We start from the raw sequence: 20,818 nt of genomic DNA, 5'->3' as shown, positions 1-20,818 counted from the left end.
AATGCAGATGGAAGAAGGAAAGTAGAATAAACCCATTAGCTGTGATTTAGGCAACAAGTGATACTTAAGGGATGTCATTAAAAATGGACAATACAGATTGTCAATAAAAGAATAAGGGACTAAAGCCATTAAATAAAGGTATAAGCACAAAGATAACCACCAGAAATACTAACCTTCCTAAGTGCCAAATTTAGGAATTTCTTTTTTAAAAAGAGAACGCAGCAAACATTATGAAGAGGAACAAAATAAATATAATAATTACAGTATAAGATAATCTGACAGAATTGAAAGCAATCATAATCATCTTATCAACAAATGTGAAAAGGTTTATTATATGGAAAGATTTTCAACCTGGCTCATAAAGACCCAACAAAATGCTCTATTCAAGAGACACATCTGAAACAGAATGATTCAGAAAGACTAAAAATGAAAGGATAGTCAAAGGTATTCCGGACAAATGGAAACACAAAGAAAGCAGGGACAGCAATATTTGTATCCAAGTAGAAAACAAATAGTAGGGTAAGATTTTCTAACTATGATCCCAAATCTATATGCAAAAATGAAATAATAGGAAATAAAAAGAGAAACCAGTACATCTGATTACATATAAGTGGCAGACAAACAACATGATAGAAATGTAAATGACATAAATAAAATCAAAAGACAACTGACAATGGATGGACCTAGAGATTATCATACGAAGTGAAGTAAATCAGAGAGAAAAAGACAAATATCATATGATATCACTTATATGTGGAATCTAAAAAAATGATACAAATGAATTTATTTACAAAACAGAAACAAACTCACAGACTTTGGAAACAAACTTATGGCTACCAAAGGAGAAAAGGGGTGAGAGAGGGATAAATTAAAAGTTTGCAATTAGCAGATACAAACTTCTATATATAAAATAGATAACCAACAAGGACCTACTGTTTTAGCACAGGGAACTCTACTCAATATTCTGTAATAACCTAAATGGGAAAGGAATTTGAAAAAGAAGAGATATATGTATATGTATAGCTGAATCACTTAGCTGTACACCTGAAACTAACACAACATTGTAAATCAACTATACTCCAATATAAAATAAAAATTAAAAAAATCAATTAGAAAAAGGCAGACAAAACAAAAATAGCTTATAAGCAAATAAAAAGACAATTGACAAAACAGGAAAAAATATTTGCAATACATATAACAGATAAAGGGCTAATATCCCTAAAACATAAATAAATCTTAAAAATTTGGGGAAAAGGACAAAAAGAAAAACCAACTCCTCACCAATGGGAAAATGGGCAAGACAGAAAATATTCACAAAAATTCATATAAAATTGTCCCCCAAAATTTAAAAAAGTACTCAACTATGCCCATAATCAGAGAAATGTATAGGAAAACTACACTGAAGTGACATTTCTCACCTATCCAATTAGCAAAATTAAAAATGTAAAACACCATACTCTACTGGAGAGGTGTTGGAAACAAGTCTGTCTTATATGCTGCTGGTGAAAATACAAATTGTTACAACCCTCATGGAAAAAAAATCTGGCAATTTTTAACTACATATACATTTACCTTCTGACATAACAGTGTTACCTCTAGGAACTTACCCCAAAGGCATACCTCCAACAATATGAAAATACATACTGCTGGTTCATATTTTGTTTGAAACACTGTTTGTAGCTGTAAAATATGAAAAATAATCTATAGGCTCCTACATAGATGAGTGAATAAATTGATAGATAGGTGCAATGTCATTTTTTATTTATTTATATTCTATAATGGCTTAAACAACAAAAATTTATTATCTAATAGTTCTGTAGTTTAGACCCATGTAGTTCTGACATGGGTCTCACTGGGCTAAAATCGGGGTGTCAGCAGGGCTGTGTTCCTCTCTAGAGGCTCTCGGGGAGGATCCTTTTCGTGGGTCGTTCAGGTTGTTGGCAGAATTCAGTTTCTTGAAGGGGTAGGCCTGAGATACCCATTTTCTTACTGGATGTAAACTGAAGGCTTCTAGAGGCCACCTGCATTGCTTGGCTTGTGATCCTTTTTCTCTGTCTTCGAAGCCAGCAATAGCGGGTGCTGTCCCTCTCACACATTTTTTTTTTTTTTTTAATTGAAGCATAGTTGACTTACAACATTAATTTCAGGTGTACAACATAGTGAATTGTTATTTTTATAGATTATATTCCATATAAAGTTATAAAATTGGCTATATTCCTTGTGCTGTATATTACATCCTTATAACTTTTTTATACCTAGTAGTTTGTACCTCTTAATTCCCTCCCCCTAAGCCTCTCCCTTCTGGTAACCACTAGTTTGTTCTCTGTATCTGTGTCTATTTCTGTTTTGTTATATTCGTTCATTTGTTTTATTTTAAACAAGGAAGATCTCTATTGACAGATTTGTAGTGATTTCCAGAATACATTTTTAAATGAAGAAAGCAAAGATCATAAAATTATATAGGAAATGTCAATTTTTATGTAAGAAAGAAGGAGAAATAAGAATATATACATGTTTGTTAATCTGTGCAAACAGAAACACAGGAAGAATACACCAAGGACCAATGAGATTGACTATCTACATGGGGTGGGTGGGATTGGGGTGGAAAGGAAAGAAACAATTGGAAGGGCAGAGTTGGCACTTCTCTGAGTATACTGTTTTGTGCAGCTCTAACATATGGAACAATGTTAACGTTTCACATACATAAAGAAAAAAATAAATAAAATTACCAAGGATGGAGAAAAGAATACTTCAAATTAAATACCATCATAAATATATGAACTAAAATGCATTTCAAATGAAGTACTATATGGAAGGAAGGAGAGGGGAAAAAAAAAACCACTAACCCAGGTAACTTTTTATTATTATTATTTAAAAAAATAATAATTTTTTTATTGTGTTGGGTCTTCGTTTCTGTGTGAGGGCTTTCTCTAGTTGTGGCAAGTGGGGGCCACTCTTCGTTGCGGTGCACGGGCCTCTCATTATCGTGGCCTCTCTTGTTGCAGAGCACAGGCTCCAGACACGCAGGCTCAGTAATTGTGGCTCACGGGCCTAGTTGCTCCGCGGCATGTGGGATCTTCCGAGACCAGGGCTCAAACCCATGTCCCCTGCATTGGCAGGCAGATTCTCAACCACTGCGCCATCAGGGAAGCCCAGCATGATGTTTTCAAAGTTCATCCATATCACAATATGTATCAATACTTCATTCCTTTTTATGGCTGAATAATATTCCATTGCATGTACAAACCACTTTTAATTATCTAGTCATCAGTTGATGGGTATTTGGGTTCTTTCTTCTTTTTACCTATTACGAATAATGCTCCTATGAAATTCATATTCAGGTTTTTTTTTTTAAACAAGTTTTCAATTCTCTTGCAGGTATACAGCTATGATTGGAAATGTGGGGTCATATGAGACTCCCATTATGCCTATGTTGGTACATTTGATGGTATCCCCACAAGTCTTTGAAATTTTCGTTATTTTTTTTCCCTCTAACTGGATAATCTCAATTGATCAATTGTTAGGTTTACCCAATCTTTCTTCTGTCTGCTCCAACGTACTGTTGAACCCATCTGTTGAAAGTTTTGTTTCACAGTAATGTACTTCTCAATTCCTAAACTTCTTTATGATTTTTATCTCATTACTGATATTCTCTATTTGATGAGACATTGTTCTCAAACTTTCTCTTAGTTTTTTAGATATGGTTTCCTTTTGTTCTTTGAACACATTTAAAATAGCTTAATGTTTTTGTCAAATATATCCAAAGTTTGGACCTGTTTGGGACAGTTTCTATTGATTGCTTCCCCACCCTATATATGAGCCACAATTTATTTCTGTGTATGTCTTACAACATTCTGTTGAAAACTAGTCATTTTAAATAATATAATGTTGCAACTCCAAAATCAGATATTCTCTTCTCCTCAGGGCTTGTTGTTGTTGCTATTTTTTGTTGTTGTCCAGTGACTTCTTTGAACTATCTTTGTGAAGTCTGTATTCTTTGTTGTATATGGCCACTAAAGTCTCTGCTTCATTAGCTTAGTGGTACACTAATAACTGGACAAAGATTTCCTTAATGCTTGCAATTGATATTTCTCTCATTTTGCTGAGAGTCGGTATGTGTGTTGGGGTACACCTTCAACACTTGGCCAGGAAGTTGACAATTCCACATCAGCCTTCACTTCCTGCTTATGCAGAGCCCCCAAAGTCAACCAGAAGTGAGGGTTTAGGGCCTTCTCAGCACTTTCCTGAACATGCACATAGCCCTGTCATTCATGTGACTTTTCCTTAATTCCAGGAAATTTGTCAAAACTTATCAAATTCCCTAAAGATATTGAGTTTTCCAGATTTCCTTTTAATTTGATTAACTTCTTGTTTTCCCCAACTGCCTCAGGCAGCTGTGATGTTAACAATTGCCTCTAATTGATTTCAAAAAGTGATCTCAGGAAAAACGCTTTTCACACTGGGAAAGCTCTTCGTCAAGTTAGATAAAAACAGAATTGCCATGGGGTCTCCCAGTGAACTACCATACTGGCCAAATAATGATAGTTCTCGGGGAATGTGTCTTTGAATAAGCTCCAACCCTGTTCTGGCCCCTCCAGTGTCTGCCAGGCTGCAGGTTTTCATCATGACTGTGGGTTGTTGATTTTCAAGACACCATGGATTTGGGGAGTGGGGGATGAAAATAGGGCAAGTTAGAGTGTCACAAAGATACTGTTCCTATCAAGATTCAGCCATTTTTTAATAAATAACATTCCCTGGATTGCTGTAAGCTTTTGGTTAATTCCACAGTTCTGAAAACACTGATTCTGACAATATGGACAGTTTTCTCATTGTTTTTAATGGAGAAAAAGAATTTCTGGATGTCCTTACTCAGCCATTTTTGCTGACATTATCCCAGGTAACTTGCAAACTTAGTTTTGAGACCATATGCCCTCAGGCTAAAGAAAAAAGAACTCTAAACATAAATTAAAATTTGGTTAGTAGACTTGTATTTTGCAAAGGTATCAGTCAGCAATTCTGAAGTTAACTTCTGTGTACTCTGGGGTTGAGAAAATAAGTAAATATATTGTGGAAAATAAGAAACCACCTTCCTCACTATTACAGAAAAGGATTTACATGCCAAAAGGACAGAGGAGACAGCTTGAGGGGGGCTTCCACAACCAAATTAAGGATAATTTGACCATCAAAATAACTTCTATTTCCCACCACTATGAAACAGGGATTAGATTTGTTCTTCTATATTAAACGACTAGAAAACTGGACAAAGTGGATGAAACAAAGGTTTCAGACAATGGACAAAAAGCAGTACAGGATATTAATACCTGAGAGAAAGAACTCAAATGAGTTGAGTGCTATAAGTACACCAGCTCACTGTTTGAAGAGTTTCCAAATTACAGTGCCAGGGGAAGGAAACCCAAAATAGCCCAATGGCCTTTCTGAAGAGACAGTTCAAAGTTTACACAGGTTAATGTGACTAGAATTTGTGAGGTAAAAAAATAGAGAGGAAGGAGATGCACAGAAGAGGAAAAAGTGCTCTGGAGATCTGTACAACGGTCCCCTCAAGTTAACTGTATTATACTGATCTGTGCAATGTATATAAAGAATCTAACAAGGCCAGGGGGGAAAAAGTCACTAGAAAAGAGTTAGTGGAAACATCCTAGGAGCTAATACAGGTCCAGGTATAGTTTGTGTTCTCACCAGACACAACAGAAAAATTTCCTAACAAAGAATTAGGCAGAGTTCTTAGAACTGTAATGCCTCAGTAGTGGCGCCAAATGAGTCCTAGACCAAGATTTCACAACCTTAGTACTACTGAAATTCTGGGCATGATAATTCTTTGTTGTATATATTGTAGAATATTGAGCAGCATCTCTGGCCTATATCCACTAGATGCAACATCTTTCTCCCCAGTTGTGACACAGAAAATATCTCTAGACATTGCCAAATATACCTTGTGGGTAAAAACTGTCCCAAGTTGGGAACTGCTCCAGACAAGATCATTAAAATAGCTATGAATGTTCTGTATGTTCCAGGAAGTAGAGAAAAACATGGACATGATACAAAGACAAGTGGAACATTACAGCAAAATCAGTAACAATGTACTATACGGTTAAATGTAGAAGCAAAAACTATATAAACAATAGTACAAAAGCTGGGGGGAAAAACTGAAGTGTACTGTAGTAAAAGGTACTTGGACTATACGTAAAGTGGTATAAATACTACCTGAGGTTAGGCTGTGATAAATTAAAGATGTATACTATAGTAAACCTCTTAAGCCAATAATAGATAAAATGAAGTAATAAAAAATACCTTATTAATAAAAAATAAATAGAAAAGTAGAAAAAAGAGGTCCCCATGAGATAATACTGAAATACATTTAAAAACTCAATAAACAGGAGAAAATGGAAGACTCTTCCTTATTCTAAAAAGCCATCTAAAAAGTGTAGTAAAAAGATGAAATTAAAAAATCATCATTTACAATTACTATAGCAATAGTTGTTTCAGGTAAGAATTATGAATGAATGTTAAAACTAGTGCATGAAAGTTTCAGGACAGAATTAAACATAGTCTCAAAGTATCTCCTCACAAGATAATTATTAATTACAAAGAGAAAAACAGTAACTTTGCAGTGGAGAAACCTTATAGATACCACTTGAAACAAGTAAGTAAAGTTAATACTACCAGTAATGGGCCAGCCATATCAACATTGTCACCTAACTCCAGATATGATGCACTAGGACAAATACAACATTCCTTCTCTAACATTGCTGCCAAAAGTGCAGAACTTGAATTTGATAATGGGAATATTAGACAAACCCAAATAAAGGGACACTGCAAAATAGATCTGTACTTTTGAAAAATGTCAATGTCATGAAATCCTAAGACAGACTGAGGTACTGTTCTCAACCGAAGAGAGATGACAAGTGAATGTAAGGTGGCAACTGTATGTAAGGCATGATGCTGCACTTTCTGTTGCTGTAAAAAGACACTGGGAAATTGTCAAAATCCGAATATTTGATAACTGGAGTGTGGTAATACAAAAGAATAGAGAATGACTTTGTTTTTAAAGAGAGAATATAAACGGGAGAGAGAAAAAGATGGAAATGATAAAAGGGTGAGAGGTAGAGAGGGAGAGAGGGAAGAAAAGAGACGAGAGAAAGGGAGAAAGATAAAAAAAGGAAGAAGAGAAAGGGAAAAAGGAAGGAAAAAAGGAGAGGAGAGAAGGGAGGATGACAGCCAAGGATAAAGTAAATATAGGAAAATGTTAATATTTGGGAAATTTGGGTGAAGGATATTGTGTAGTAAAGAACCTGGCCTTGCCCAAAGAGAGAAAGTGCCTTTGCCTTCAGCTTCATGGATGCACTCTATGTCATACCTGATAGGAGTGTCTTTGTTTAGGGCAGGAGCTGGCTGCACTAAAAAAGACCTACCATGTAATTTAGGATGGGGACTTCGGTATTCTTAATCCATCTGCAACAATCATGCCGGCAATCAACCGATCATGTCTTCAAATCAAAGCCACAATAAAAATTCGGGACACTAAAGCTCAAGTGAGTTTCTCTGATTGGCAATACTCTGTGCATATTGATGCCACGATGGTAATGCAACCTGAGGACAACAGAAACTTTGCTTTTAGAACCCTCATAGACTTCGCCCTAAGCATCCTCTTCCTTTGGCTGGTTATAATCTGTACCCTTTCCCTGTAATAAACTATAACTGGGAATATAATAGGTTTCAGTGAGTTCTGCAAGCAAATTTTTGAACCTGAGTGTATTTGGGGAACCCTCCCCTGCAATCTCCGAACCTGCAGTTGGTGTCAGAAGTGAGAGTGGTCTTGTATGGGCTCTTTCCTCTAACTTTGTAGGCAAACCCTAATTCCTTGAAGTTGGGGTTAGACGTCTTGAGCCGACAGACAGTGCTCTCAACCTCACAGTTTGGCTAAATCTGGGTAGGGATAGAGACATTATTTTTTAACTTTTCCTGCAGTAATTCTTCATAATTAAAATTTCAATTGAAATTAATTTCAATTTGACATAATTGGAATTATGTAAAAATAAAAATTTAAAAAAGGAGAAAAAAACAAATTTTGCATTTAATACAGCAGAAATAATTTTCTTTCTGTATGATCTCTTGAATTCTATTGCTCTAGTTATCTAAATTCTTAAGCTCTTGAAAAAGATAAAAATGACTTTCCAGAGCTTCTGAATTCCTGTTAACCAGAAGGTTTTTTCTGTCATTAACAGCACCAATGCATAGAAAACAGAGAATTTAGTTAGCGTTACTTAGTTAACCAAGAACCTTAATTTCTCAGAGCAGCAAAAAGTGAAACATTTGAAGGGATTTTTAAAATCCTGTTTTCCTTTTAAATAACAGTACTATGAAGTATAAAGCAGACCCTTCTTCAGTGAGTTATCTCATAACCTCTGCTCAGCTATCAGTACAAATGCTCCTTTAATCACATCTCCTTCAGAATTTGTTCTTATAAATTCCAATCTATGATTCCTCAAAAACTGTTTCTGTAAGAACACATGGGAGAGAGCAAGCAAGGGAACCTGTTGTTGGTTCTCGCTGCCCCCTGCTGCAGCAGGGATCCCAATAAAGCCCTGCCTGAAAAAAAAATAAGAACACATGGTCAAGACATTACACATTCTTGATTTGACAGAAATTTTATATGCAGTAAAATATAAAACACATTTTTGGTTGTGTTGCTGCATTTAAATATGAATGTTGTCCAACTAAGTGAAGCATAATTCAGAAATCCAAAATTTTCCTGGGAACCTATTTTAAAACAGTTAAAAACCAAAAAATTACAAATAATTAAAACTATAACAAGTTAATATTTACTTATATAATTTATTATCTGTATACCCATAATAAAAGTTACCATCTTAGTTTTGCTAACAAGAACAATTTTCAGCAAAAATGATCTATTTTAGATAGCTACAATTCCCTCATATTTTTCCATTATTATTTTAAATATACCTCAACATTTATTTTCAAAGTAAAGAAACATACAGCTAAACTAGTGAAATATGCTTCATGATTAGCACAAATGAGAAAATCTGGGACAGCCAACATCTCAATATTCTTTTATAGAGGGAATAGTCTAGACATATTTAAAATTAATTTAAGTATCCACTTGTCTTGTGGAAGCTTAAACATAACGTGAACACACTTAAAAAAAAAAAAAAGACAAAACCAAACTCAAAGAGACTTCTTCAAATACATATTTAAATAACGGGCTGGTTAAAAAAAAAGAAGAAAGGTTAAAAAAAGAAAAACAAATTTTAGATAGAGAAGTTCACAAAAAAATAGTACTAATCAATCATCAAAGGTAATTTTTTTCCCCTGAAACACAGCAATTTTGGATTGCTGTTCTTTTCGCCTCCGGCTTGCTTCCCATGAAGGATGAAGAGGCAGCTGTGATTTCTGTTTTGTATTTTCAGATCCTCTTTGTGCACTCTTATTAAACTGATTATTGATCTGAGGTTCAATTCGCTGAAAATCTGGAGGAGAAAGCAAAATTAATGAAAACTAAGTCTATACATAAATAGCATAGAAAACAAATACATTTTATCTTCTCAAATCAGTGTTTAAGGAAGAAATTTAGTTTTACTTAAATGGAATACCTCACAGTGTAAAATCTAAGTCCTACAGGGAAGTTTGAAGTTGAAATACACATATGAGCAGTCAATTTGGGGACACATGCTTTCTAATCGTTGTAAATAGATGTCTGTTGCACGCCTCCTAGTATATGCTGTGCTGTCTTATTTACACTGACATTAAGAAACATAGTCCAGACAACATACAAGGCAAAAAAATTTAAAAAGGAGGGACATTTTGTATTTTTAAAGGAATATGATTCATTATCATATGATACCTGTGTGAGGAACAATGCAGCCAGAAAATTCACATGTTTTAACTAAAATATTGAATCCAACAGTGTTGATGGGTGAGCTGTTGTAAGGGCTGTTAATTGATTCCACTCCCTTCTGTTATTGAACAAAAAGTTGTGATTGCAAGGTAAACTGCCGTATCTGCTCAAATTTAAGACTAAGCTCTTTTTTAACCATAAAGTTATCCACCAGATATGAGGGTGGCAACTTGTATTCTAGTCCTTACAACCTCTTTTATTATGAGAAACTTCAATTATATTATTTTGAACAAAGTACTGGGAGACATGCTGGCCTGAAAAGACTGAATCAATGCATATTTATAGAATCAGAAAGAAAAAGAGAGGTAAAAAATTTAATACAGATTTATTAATCAGTCCTAGGGGTGTATAATTTCTCCATTGCAAGTTAGCCATCATTGTCAGAAGCCTTTTAAAGATCTTAAAAAGCAAATGTCATAATGTTATACAAGCAAGTGTACAGTTGGGATAACATTTCCAAAACATCACTGCATACAGATTCAAAATGTCCCATATCTTGTACAAATCACATGTGCTCTAGAAATCTGTAATACTCAAAGAATGCCTCTAGTGATAAAGAGTGATGAATTTAAATGTTAAATGAAATTGTTTCATGTAAACTGAAATTTGAATAAGGCAATATTTCTAAACTGATACATATTTTACATAATTATGTAAAGCATATTTGCATGAGCAAATGGATAAATTAAGTATTATAAATTTATAAACTAAAAACAAAAACATGTTTTACTTGGGTTTCCTCATCGGGAAAATGTGGGAGTGTCTTAAATTTATAGTTATTCTGTATTTGTGAATATAAGGCCACGTATTTGCCAAACCTAGTATTTTAATACAGCCATTAAAATATCATAAAAATTTGGCACGGGCTTTGCAGTTCAGTGGTAGGTAGTAAGGAAATGGATACCTGAGGCTGAAAAGTGAGCATCCTATGTATATGTTAAGGAAAAGGTAAAATTGTTGCCAGTGAAAACTTGGGAAGTAGGCTACATGCCTATGGAATTGCAGCACAAGGGTAAGTGGCTGGAAAGAATAAAAAGATTAGTGTACTGATGGCTCTTTGGCAAAGTACTACAAAAAAAAAGAGAAAAGTTCAGGAAAGAACTGGCCAGCTCACAAGCAGAATCAAAAGGGAAGAGAGGGTTCAGATATTTGGGACCTAAAGGTTTAGAAAAGCCTCTGGACTCCTAACAGTAAGAGATAAGACTGAGAAAGATTTTAAGCAGTAAAGGCCCAAAGAGATTTAGCCCTGGAGCAGAGAGAAGAGCAAAGGTATGGCCATCTCAACCAAACCTGAGAATCTGAATGCAACAGACACTGAATGACTGGGACAGTGGCGGAGGGCGGGGGTGGGGAATGACTCACCAACATAAATAAGGCAAGTTTGAAAAATAGCTCTAGGAAAGAATTTTTGGTGTGGTGACTAGCTCATTGATGGACTGATTGGAAATAAAGAGGTCAGAAATCCAGTAAGTTTTGGAGGGAATTTTTATTGTGAAAGAAATCACAAACCTAGGCTGGAAAAAACCTGACTGTTAAGACTTTAAACCATCTTCACGATCATATATTTTTACTAATCACTTGGGGCAACTCCCAAGAAGATCATACTAACTGTCTACTTCAGCTGTGGCCATGGAACAAAGACCCTCCCAAGAACACAGTCAGAGACCATGGAGAACAGTGGATAAGAAATTTCCTCATAGATTCTTCACAATCTTTGCTCAGGTAGTAGACATGTTGCACACCTCCCATGTTTCCCTTAACTGATTGAGAGTTTTTATTGTGGTTACCTTGTTCCTGCTCTGCCACTAAATATCTGGTCTGAGTTGTGGGCAGGCAGTGTGTCTTTTTAGTGCACAGGTCACCAAATTTTGAGCAGTTACATCATGAGATCTGATGGAAAGCACTGCATCATCACTCAGGGATTCTAGGCTTTGAACTGGATACAATGACTGGATGGGACTTTGGGTTGGCTTCCTCAGGAAGGAAGCACATAGTGTGCTCTATGTGTTGAGAAATTACCAGAGAAAAAAGTGAAATTACCATCTGATGATCAAAAGGATGGTCAGCAGCAGACAGTTATGTGTTCAAGAAATTCCACTTTCTTTTTCCACCCAGCGCATAGTTAGACTGCATTTCTTAGCTCCCTTTTGCCTAGGATGGGGTCATGTAACTAAATTCTGGCTAATGAAATGTGAGCAGAACTGATCCCTAACACTTTCAGGCCTGGCCCATGAAAACTTCTTACAAAATTCTCCATGTACTCTATTCCCTTTTGTTGGTCAAATGGAGAATACCTGGGAACAGGAGTAGAAAGGAGCCAAAGATGGAAGGAGCCTGATCCTTGAATGACTATGTGAAACACAGCCCCTGTGCTGATTCCCTGAGAGTTTGGGATTATGTACAGAAGTCAGACCACCCAAATATATTAAATTTGATTTGTTACGAATTAATCTGAAAATCTGGTTTCACTCTTAACCCTGGAAGTAACATACTTAGTACTGAATGTTTAATGGCATGGCGTTGACTAAGATGGAACTTACATAGCAATATACTTAAAGAATATGTCGATTAGTTCAAGATAAATTAAATAGACCCGATATTTCCTGATAACTTTTGTCTAACATATTTCCTACTGGCAGGACACAGAGGGTAAAAAAAAATAATTAAAATTTAAAAATTATTCTGATTAATTATAAGATGCTCTATTTACATTTCTGTGGGTACATAATTGATTCAGGCTACTAAGCAACCAGAATTTTTCATCTTCCCTCTTTGGCAAAGCATTGCTCAACTGCATATGGAAGTCAGACAGTCATTAATACATACCTGGGGTTTTGCTTCTTGGAGCCTGTTCTCTGTAATTTCTAAAAGAAGAAAAATACCATTAGGACATTTAAAAGATAAACAAATCCTCTGACTTTAAGAAGATAACATAATAAAAATGTTGATAAAACTCATTAAAAAAAACTATCATACTCCTTTACCCCCCCAGAAACAAATAAAAAAATTATGAAAACCCCATGTTTTAGCTACATCAAAGGTTTGTTAGACCCCAATATTACTACAGAAACATGTAGGAATTTTCCTCTCACCACCCGTATAGGGATTTCTGGCCATAAAATATCCTGTCTTGGTTACCTTGTACCTTTGAGAACTATCTAGACAAAGAATTTCAAAAATCTTACAGGGGGAATGAGTCCCATATAACAATCACATATAACAAAAATTAAGATTAACATTTTTCGGGGAGAGGGAAAGGATAGTGGTGCTTAATTTTCAAGTGAGGGAAAAACCGTAGCTTTTTTAGGCACAGTTGGGAGATATATGAAATAATGTAATAATTTTCAAGGCTCCAAAGATGGTTTGTGTGTCTTTTCCATACTCTGACTTTTTTGGAAAATTTCAACATCATATTTTTCTATTCTACTAAAAATTATGCCTGACCTATAAATTATAGAAAAAGTTTATGGAAGAAAATAGCTAACCATGATTTTTATTCTAAAATGTGAAGATATCCCCTACCAGATTAGAATTACAAATGAAGTTAAACTTATTGATTTATAACAAAACAGCTATGAAAAGTAGTGATTAACAGAAGGGATAAGGATGACAGCATCACCAAATACAAAGCAGTCTGGAGAAACTCAGAGTTAGGGCAAGCAGCCTTATCTACTGAAACAGAAATACATAATAAAACAGTTGAGTTTTACAATAATGCCCTGGGTCAACAAGAGAAAAAACAAAAAACAAAAAAACTCACCACATTCTTTTCAGAAAGCTCTGTTTAAAAAGTGAGGTATGTGAGAAATTTTCAAAAGTTTTCACCAAAAGCTAACTAAAAGTTTCAAAACTTTGATAATCAAAGGAATAAACTTAAATTAGCTAGACAATTAAATTAGACAAATTATTTATCTATATTGTCTCATTTTCTGATGAGCTTGGAAAAATGTGGCATTATCATACGTGTATTTGTATATATTATCCAATATAAACTTGGAGAGGGCCAAGTCTAAACTTTATAGGATGTATTGTACAAACTAGAATTATGTATGAGAGATAGTATCTCAATGTCAGGATGTGTGGTTATTTCATATCTTTTGAAAAATTAAGAAATAACAATTCTTTCAGGATGAAAAAATACTCTTACCTTCCAGAGCTTTTAGATCCAGATAAAGAATGGAAAAACACTGATTCAAACTTCCTTGCTTCTGTACATGGCTTGTTTTTATCACTTCTCATATCCTGATGGGTTTCAAGTATATCTTCTTCAGGCAACAATTTTTTGGGGGGGTTTTGTTCCTTAACTGAAAAATGACAACTACTTTCCTTCTTCCGTGTCCGTTTGACTTTCCCAATGAAGAAGTCATCACCACTATCACTATCCTCAGACATGGAAGACTGTTTGTAAAACCTTTCTTCTGTGCTATCATCAAAATATTCCTTCTCTTCTTCATGTAATTCTTCTCCATCACTGTTAACACCAAGTGAGCTACTGGACTCTTTCTCTTTTTTGGTTTGACTAAATGTTTTCATTTTGGGGTCAGCAGGTATCTTCTGGGGTTCAGAGGGTACTGCAGAATCTTTTTCAGAAGGCTTTGATAGAGAATTTGGAATGTCCACTGTTTTGGGTCCATGTTCCATCTTGGATATATTTTCTTTTGAATTATTTATTGGTTTCTTTGCCAATATTTTGGCTTCTTTCTCTTTTTGCTCACTGATAATAGTTCCTTCATGCTGTAACTTACTGGCATCGTCGTTTGAACACAAAGTGTCCTTGGAATCATTTTCTTCTGAAGCATTCTTTGATGACTTAACTTCAACAACATTTTGCCTTGCATCTTTAAAGGCTTTGACAGCAGCTGCAAGAGAAACAGCATATGACTTGTTTCAGCATTGAAACAAATAATACAAAACATTATTATTTTAGTACAGTATTTCTTAAATTATTTGGAAATACTTAAGAGAATGACTGGAATTTATATTACATATATATAATGGGTATGAATTTACAAAGAAATCTATTGACTTTTACAAAACCAAACATATACAAAATGCTCAGAGGTATCCATTTTAAATCTCTAAAATTAAAAGAAAATTTATTCCTTCATGTATGGATGTTAAGAAGAACAGTAAAAACTTCAGTAAATACAAATAAATAGAATAAAATGGCAACTTTAATTTCTGTAATAATAATGTATTAATACAACTGTAAATACCATAAATTGTGTTTTCAGACATAAAAATAAGTATCTTCTAATCTGTGACAGAAGCATTTAATTCCTTCAATACATTTTAAAATGTACATACATAAATAGAAATTATGTGACTAAGTGGCAATATCATAAGTAATAATATGAATTATACCAATATTTAGAAAATCAATTATATTCAATATTACCATGAATATATATTTTAGAAATTTAGGAAATAGGAATTTAGAAAAAATACAAAATATTTTCAGACATCAGATAACTTCTATATTGTCAGGTAGCTTCCCACATTTGGAAATATTTGAAAGAGACATTTATAATATAAAAGATCCTCAAAAGGAGAAAAGCACCATAAAAGTAAATAAATGAATGGCCGTTTATTCAAATCATGTACCATAAATGGCTTAAAAGTCATTTAATTCATACCTTTTAGCACATCTATTTTTTTCTTCAGAAGAGGGTGCACTGCTAGTCTGGCAACTGCTCTTTCAGTTGCAGTAGAATCAGGCTGCAAATTGAAGTAACAAGCACATGGGAATAAAAACTACGTAACACTACTAAGAAGTGAATAAAATGCAATCCATTATAATTTTTAAAAGTTAAGAGTTAGGGAACAGGAATTTGTTAATATTCTAATTAGACAACTCACCTGTAATCCATGCTAAAGATAACACACTGACAAAAATACTACTGTTCTTAACAGTTAAAATTATCATGTAATCAATTAATAAATATTCTTTGGGTACTTAATATCTTTCCAGAATTGTGGTAAGCATCGTGTGTGATATTAAAAAAAAAAAGTAATATAGCTCCTGTATTCAGAGTTTAAAAGATCTAGTTAAGAAAACTAAAATAATATGAAAGAATCAAGTAACATATTAGTACTAAGCTGGGTGATATAATCCATGACTACTATAATGCTTGAAGTTCCATTTACTAGAGACCTAGAAACTATCAAATGCTATATATTTTTATTTTGAATGACTAGTACCATTACTGTATTCTCACAATCTTCCACCAGTGCCTGGCTTATAGCCAACACTTTATAGATGTTTGATGATGACTGAATGGGACTATATACATATATATATATATATATACATACATACATTAATATTTATACATTTAGAAAATTCATAATTCAGACTGCTTTAAATATCACCTGTAGGCTGAAAACTTCCAAATTTCTACCTCAAGCTCTAACTTGAGTTCCAGACTCATATATCCAACCACCTACTTGACATGTTAAAAGAGAATGCTGTAACTTTCTTCTTAAACCTACTTCTGCTATAGTCTTTCCCATCTTATTGTATGTAATTTTAATTTTTCTGGTTGCTCAGGCCTAAAACTCAAATGATTCTTCCATTACATTTCTCCTTTCTTCACAGCTCAAATAAATCCTTCAGCAAATCCTGTGGTTTCATCTGCAAAATCTATCCAGAACCAGTCACTTACACCATTTCTACTTACTACCTTTGACCAAATCACCAATACCTCTCACCTGGACCAATGTAATAAGCTCACACCTGGTCATTCTCCATTGCCTCTTGTTCTCTCACAGTCAGTTTTCATATAGCAGTCACAGCAAGCTTTTAAACATAACCAGATCATGTTATTTCCCTATCTGTTCTTTTTAAAGCTTTACTGCCTTCTGATGCTTAGGCTCTTCCTTTGCAAGCTCTTCTCTACTTGGAATACTCTACTCCCAAATACACACGGGCTGATCATCTCATTGTATTCAGGTCTCTGCTCAAATGTTATCTGAACTAAAACACTTTCCATCACTATTTACTTCACATCACTCAACACGGCACGCCAGTGCAGATATTTTCATATCTGTGAGGCAGGGACTTTTGTCTTCCACATTCCTGTAGACCTAGTGCCTAGGACAATAACTGATAATAGTTGGCATTCAATAAATATTCCATGAAGCAAGTAAAAATTTCACTAGTGTGTGAAAGTAGAGCTATCAGCTTTAAACATCTTTACTTTAAATTTACCCTTCATTGTTAACAGCCCAATAAGGCCTTTTCCCTTCCCAGTAATAAACACTTATGAGTACCTAAGTAAAAGCAAGATGATAACAGTTTGAAATCTGTTCTGTTTGGAGACCTTATCTAGGTAGAGTCCCTCAGAGAACAACTCCTTTAAATTAGACCTGGTGCAAATCCTGTGCCAGGACGATTTGCTGCCTAATTACCTTCTGTCCTGGGTCAAATGGTATCCTCCCCAAATTTTATATCCAACTAGAAACTGAGAATGTGATCCTACTTGGAAACAAGGTCATTGCAGATATAATTAATTAAGAGGAGAGCATACTGGTTTAGGGTGGGCCCTAAATCTAATATGACTGGTGTCTTTATAAGGAGGGCACTTGGATACAGAGGCACAGGGAGACAGAAAGGGAACACCACTGAGGCAAAGGCTGCAATTACCCTGCCACAAGCCAAGTTGGAAGAAGCAAGGAAGGGGTCTTCCCTAGAACCTTCTAAGGAAGTACAGCCCTACTGATGCCTTGATTTCAGATTTCTAGTCTCCTGAAACGCAAGAAAATATTATAAACTTCTGTTGTCATATAACATTTAACTTTTGGTATTTTGTTATAAATTTCTGTTGTTATATACCATCTAGTTTTTGGTACTTTGTTACAGCAGCCTTAGGGAAACTAATACACCTTGATTCTGACTCTTAGACACTGTCTCTGTTCAGCCTTCTCCAAGAAATATAGTCCATTTGGAGACTATTCATTAAGTACGGTGTTAAGCCAATCCTGTTTCTTCAACTCCTTGCTGGGTTTCCTTTTTTTTTTTCCCTCTTTGGTAACGATAAGTTTGTTTTCTATGTCTGTGAGTCTGTTTGTAAATAAGTTCATTTGTATCATTTTTTTAGATTCCACATATAAGTGATATCATTTGATATTTATCCTTCTCTGTCTACTTCACTTAATACGATAATCTCTAGGTCCATCCATGTTACTGAAAATGGCATTATTTCATCCTTTTTATGGCTGAGTAATATTCCATTGTGTGTGTGTGTGTGTGTGTGTGTGTGTGTGTGTTTATCACATCTTCTTTACCCATTCATCTGTCAATGGACATTTAGGATGCTTCCATGTCTTGGCTATTGTAAATAGTGCTGTTATGAACACTGGGGTGCATGTATCTTTTCGGATTAGAATTTTCCCTGGATATATGCCCAGGAGTGGGATTGCAGGATCATGTGATAACTCTGTTTTTAGTTTTTTTGTTTTGTTTTATTTTTACTTTGAAGAAACCTTTACTGCTTATTCAAATGATAAATAACAACTCATTACTTTAAGTTGTCCAAGCAGTTTATTCCTCTATAAGATAATGAATGAGCAAAAAAGAGAATACTCAGAATGATATGCTCATTTCCCTAGAATGTTCAATAAGCAACATACTGTGTTCTTTCAGCTTAAAAGGTTCTAACTATATTGTATTCCACACAGCATAGGTCACCTATGCTATGTGTTTTTAGTTTTTTAAGGAAGCTCTACACGTTCTCCATAGTGGCTACAACAATTTACATTCCCACCAACAGTGTAGGAGGGTTCCTTTTTCTCCACACCTCTCCAGCATTTATTATTTGTTGACTTTTTGATGATGGCCATTCTGACTGGTGTGAGGCAATACTCCATTGTAGTTTTGATTTCCATTTCTCTAATAATTAGCAATACTGAGCATCTTTTCATGTACTTGTTGGTGACCTGCATGTCTTCTTTGGAGAAATGTCTACTTAGCTCTTCTGCCCATTTTTTAATTGGGTTATTTGTTTTTTTTGATATTAAGCTGTATGACCTATTTGTATATTTTGGAAATTAACCCCTTGTTAGTTAATTAACCACACTGTTTGCAAATATTTTCTCCCAGTCAGTAGGTTGTCTTTTAATTTTGTTTATGGTTTCCTTTGCTGTGTAAAAGCTTTTAAGTTTAATTAGGTCCCATTTGTTTATTTTCATTTTTATTTCCATTACTCTAGGAGACAGATCCAAAAAATTATTACTGTGATTTACATCAAAGAGTGTTCTGCTTATGTTTTCCTCTAGGAGTTTTATAGTATCTGGTCTTACATTTAGGTCTTTAATCCATTTTGAGTTTATTTTTGTATAGAGTGTTAGAGAATGCTCTAATTTCAGTCTTTTACATGAGGCTGTCCAGTTTTCCCAACACCACTTACTGAAAGAGACTGTCTTTTCTCCATTGTATATTCCTGCCTCCTTTGTCACAGATTAATTGACCATAAGTGCATGGGTTTATTTCTGGGCTTTCTATACTGTTCCATTGATCTATATGTCTGTTTTGGTACCGGTACTATACTGTTTTGATTACTGTTGCTTTGTAGTATAGTCTGAAGTCAGGGAGCCTGATTCCTCCAGCTCCATTCTTCTTTCTCAAGATTGTTTTGGCTATTCAGGGTCTCTTGTGTTTCCATACAAATTAAAAATTTTTTTGTTCTAGTTCTGTGAAAAATGCCATTAGTAATTTGATAGGGATTGCACTGAATCCATAGATTGCCTTGGGTAGTATGGTCATTTTGACAATATTGATTATTCCAATCCAAAAACATGGTATATCTCTGCTTCTCTAACTCCTTGTTGGGTTTCCTGAAGTAATACAGGACTTCCTACTCATGTTATCTACCTAGGAGAAACATGAGAGAATCTGGCAAGAAAGCCTATTGCTGGTATCCTGTGTTACTGAGTGACCGGCTGGGCTGCTGAAAGTATGGGTCAAACACACTGGCTTGAGTTTTGTAGAAAAGCTATTAACACAGAAATCTCAATGAAGAACATGCTTTTTCAGGCTGAAAAGGCTCAACACAATAGATGAAAATAGAGTCACATCACAATGCTGGGGTCTACAACTTTCAGAAAGAAAAAATAAAATCACACGCACAAAATTCAAGAATCAGAATTAGAGGTCAGGACAATAAATTTGTAGGAAAATGATTTCCAAACTAGAGAAGAATAAAAATACTTTCAGACATGGAAGTTTTTAAAAGTTTACATTCTTTGAACCTTTCTCCCTAGAAGCTACTGGCTCCACTAAAATGAGGAAGGAAACAAAGAATGAGGTAGGCATGGGATAAAAGAAACAGAAGATCCAGGCAAAAGGAATGCCCAGTATGGTAACAGGAGATTTAGATTTAGATTTACAATACCTAGTGTTATTAACTATCTTGAGAGGAGATTTCAATAACTGATGAGGAGTTTGGTGTTATATAGAGAGTACACAGAAAACAACAAAATAAACATAATAATTACAAACTATAAGTAGAAATATTATACAGAAAAAGAAAAGTAATAATCACTCACTACATGACTCACAGCCAAAATAACATAATCACTAAATGTTCATCTAATCTAAATCTAACCCAAGTATATTAGGAAGATAGAGGGATAAGGAGGGTACATATACGACACAGGGGCTGAAGGAGGAAAGAGATCTAAATTCTTATAAACCACAGCAGGAAGTCACTAATGCTTCAAATGTACTAATATAAACATACTTATGTGGGGGTAAATCCTGTCAGAATCAACTGAACTTGAAAGTGGGGAAAGACCAAGAGAGAGAACTGTCATTTTCACAAAAAAATCTTGTAGAACTATTTGATTTTCAAACTGGCCCATGGGCCAACTTCTCACCTGCTGTCT

The 20,818-nt window shown here is 34.7% G+C and overlaps 1 protein-coding gene across 2 annotated transcripts in view; it reads right to left on the bottom strand.

Annotated features, from left to right (window-relative positions):
- Positions 1–8,833: 8,833 nt before the first annotated feature.
- SRFBP1 (serum response factor binding protein 1) overlaps positions 8,834–20,818 on the bottom strand; it is a 60,455-nt gene continuing 48,470 nt past the window's right edge. Inside the window, exons 5-8 of one of the 2 annotated variants that reach the window (XM_082380392.1) lie at positions 15,571–15,652; positions 14,082–14,793; positions 12,761–12,798; positions 8,834–9,506 (exon numbers count right to left, since the gene is read on the bottom strand). In XM_082380392.1, the coding sequence (XP_082236518.1) occupies positions 9,322–9,506; positions 12,761–12,798; positions 14,082–14,793; positions 15,571–15,652 (1,017 nt within the window). In that variant the 3' untranslated portion in view covers positions 8,834–9,321. Of the gene's footprint in view, positions 9,507–12,760; positions 12,799–14,081; positions 14,794–15,570; positions 15,689–20,818 lie in introns of both variants that reach the window. The other variant, XM_082380391.1, reaches the window with a different exon arrangement.

This window comes from Balaenoptera borealis (genome assembly GCF_965194805.1).
Source record: "Balaenoptera borealis genome assembly, chromosome: 2".
In the NCBI taxonomy this organism is placed as follows: Eukaryota; Metazoa; Chordata; class Mammalia; order Artiodactyla; family Balaenopteridae; genus Balaenoptera; species Balaenoptera borealis.
The sequence above is the reverse complement of the archived record's forward strand: the minus strand, read 5'-3'. Positions and strand labels throughout refer to the sequence as shown.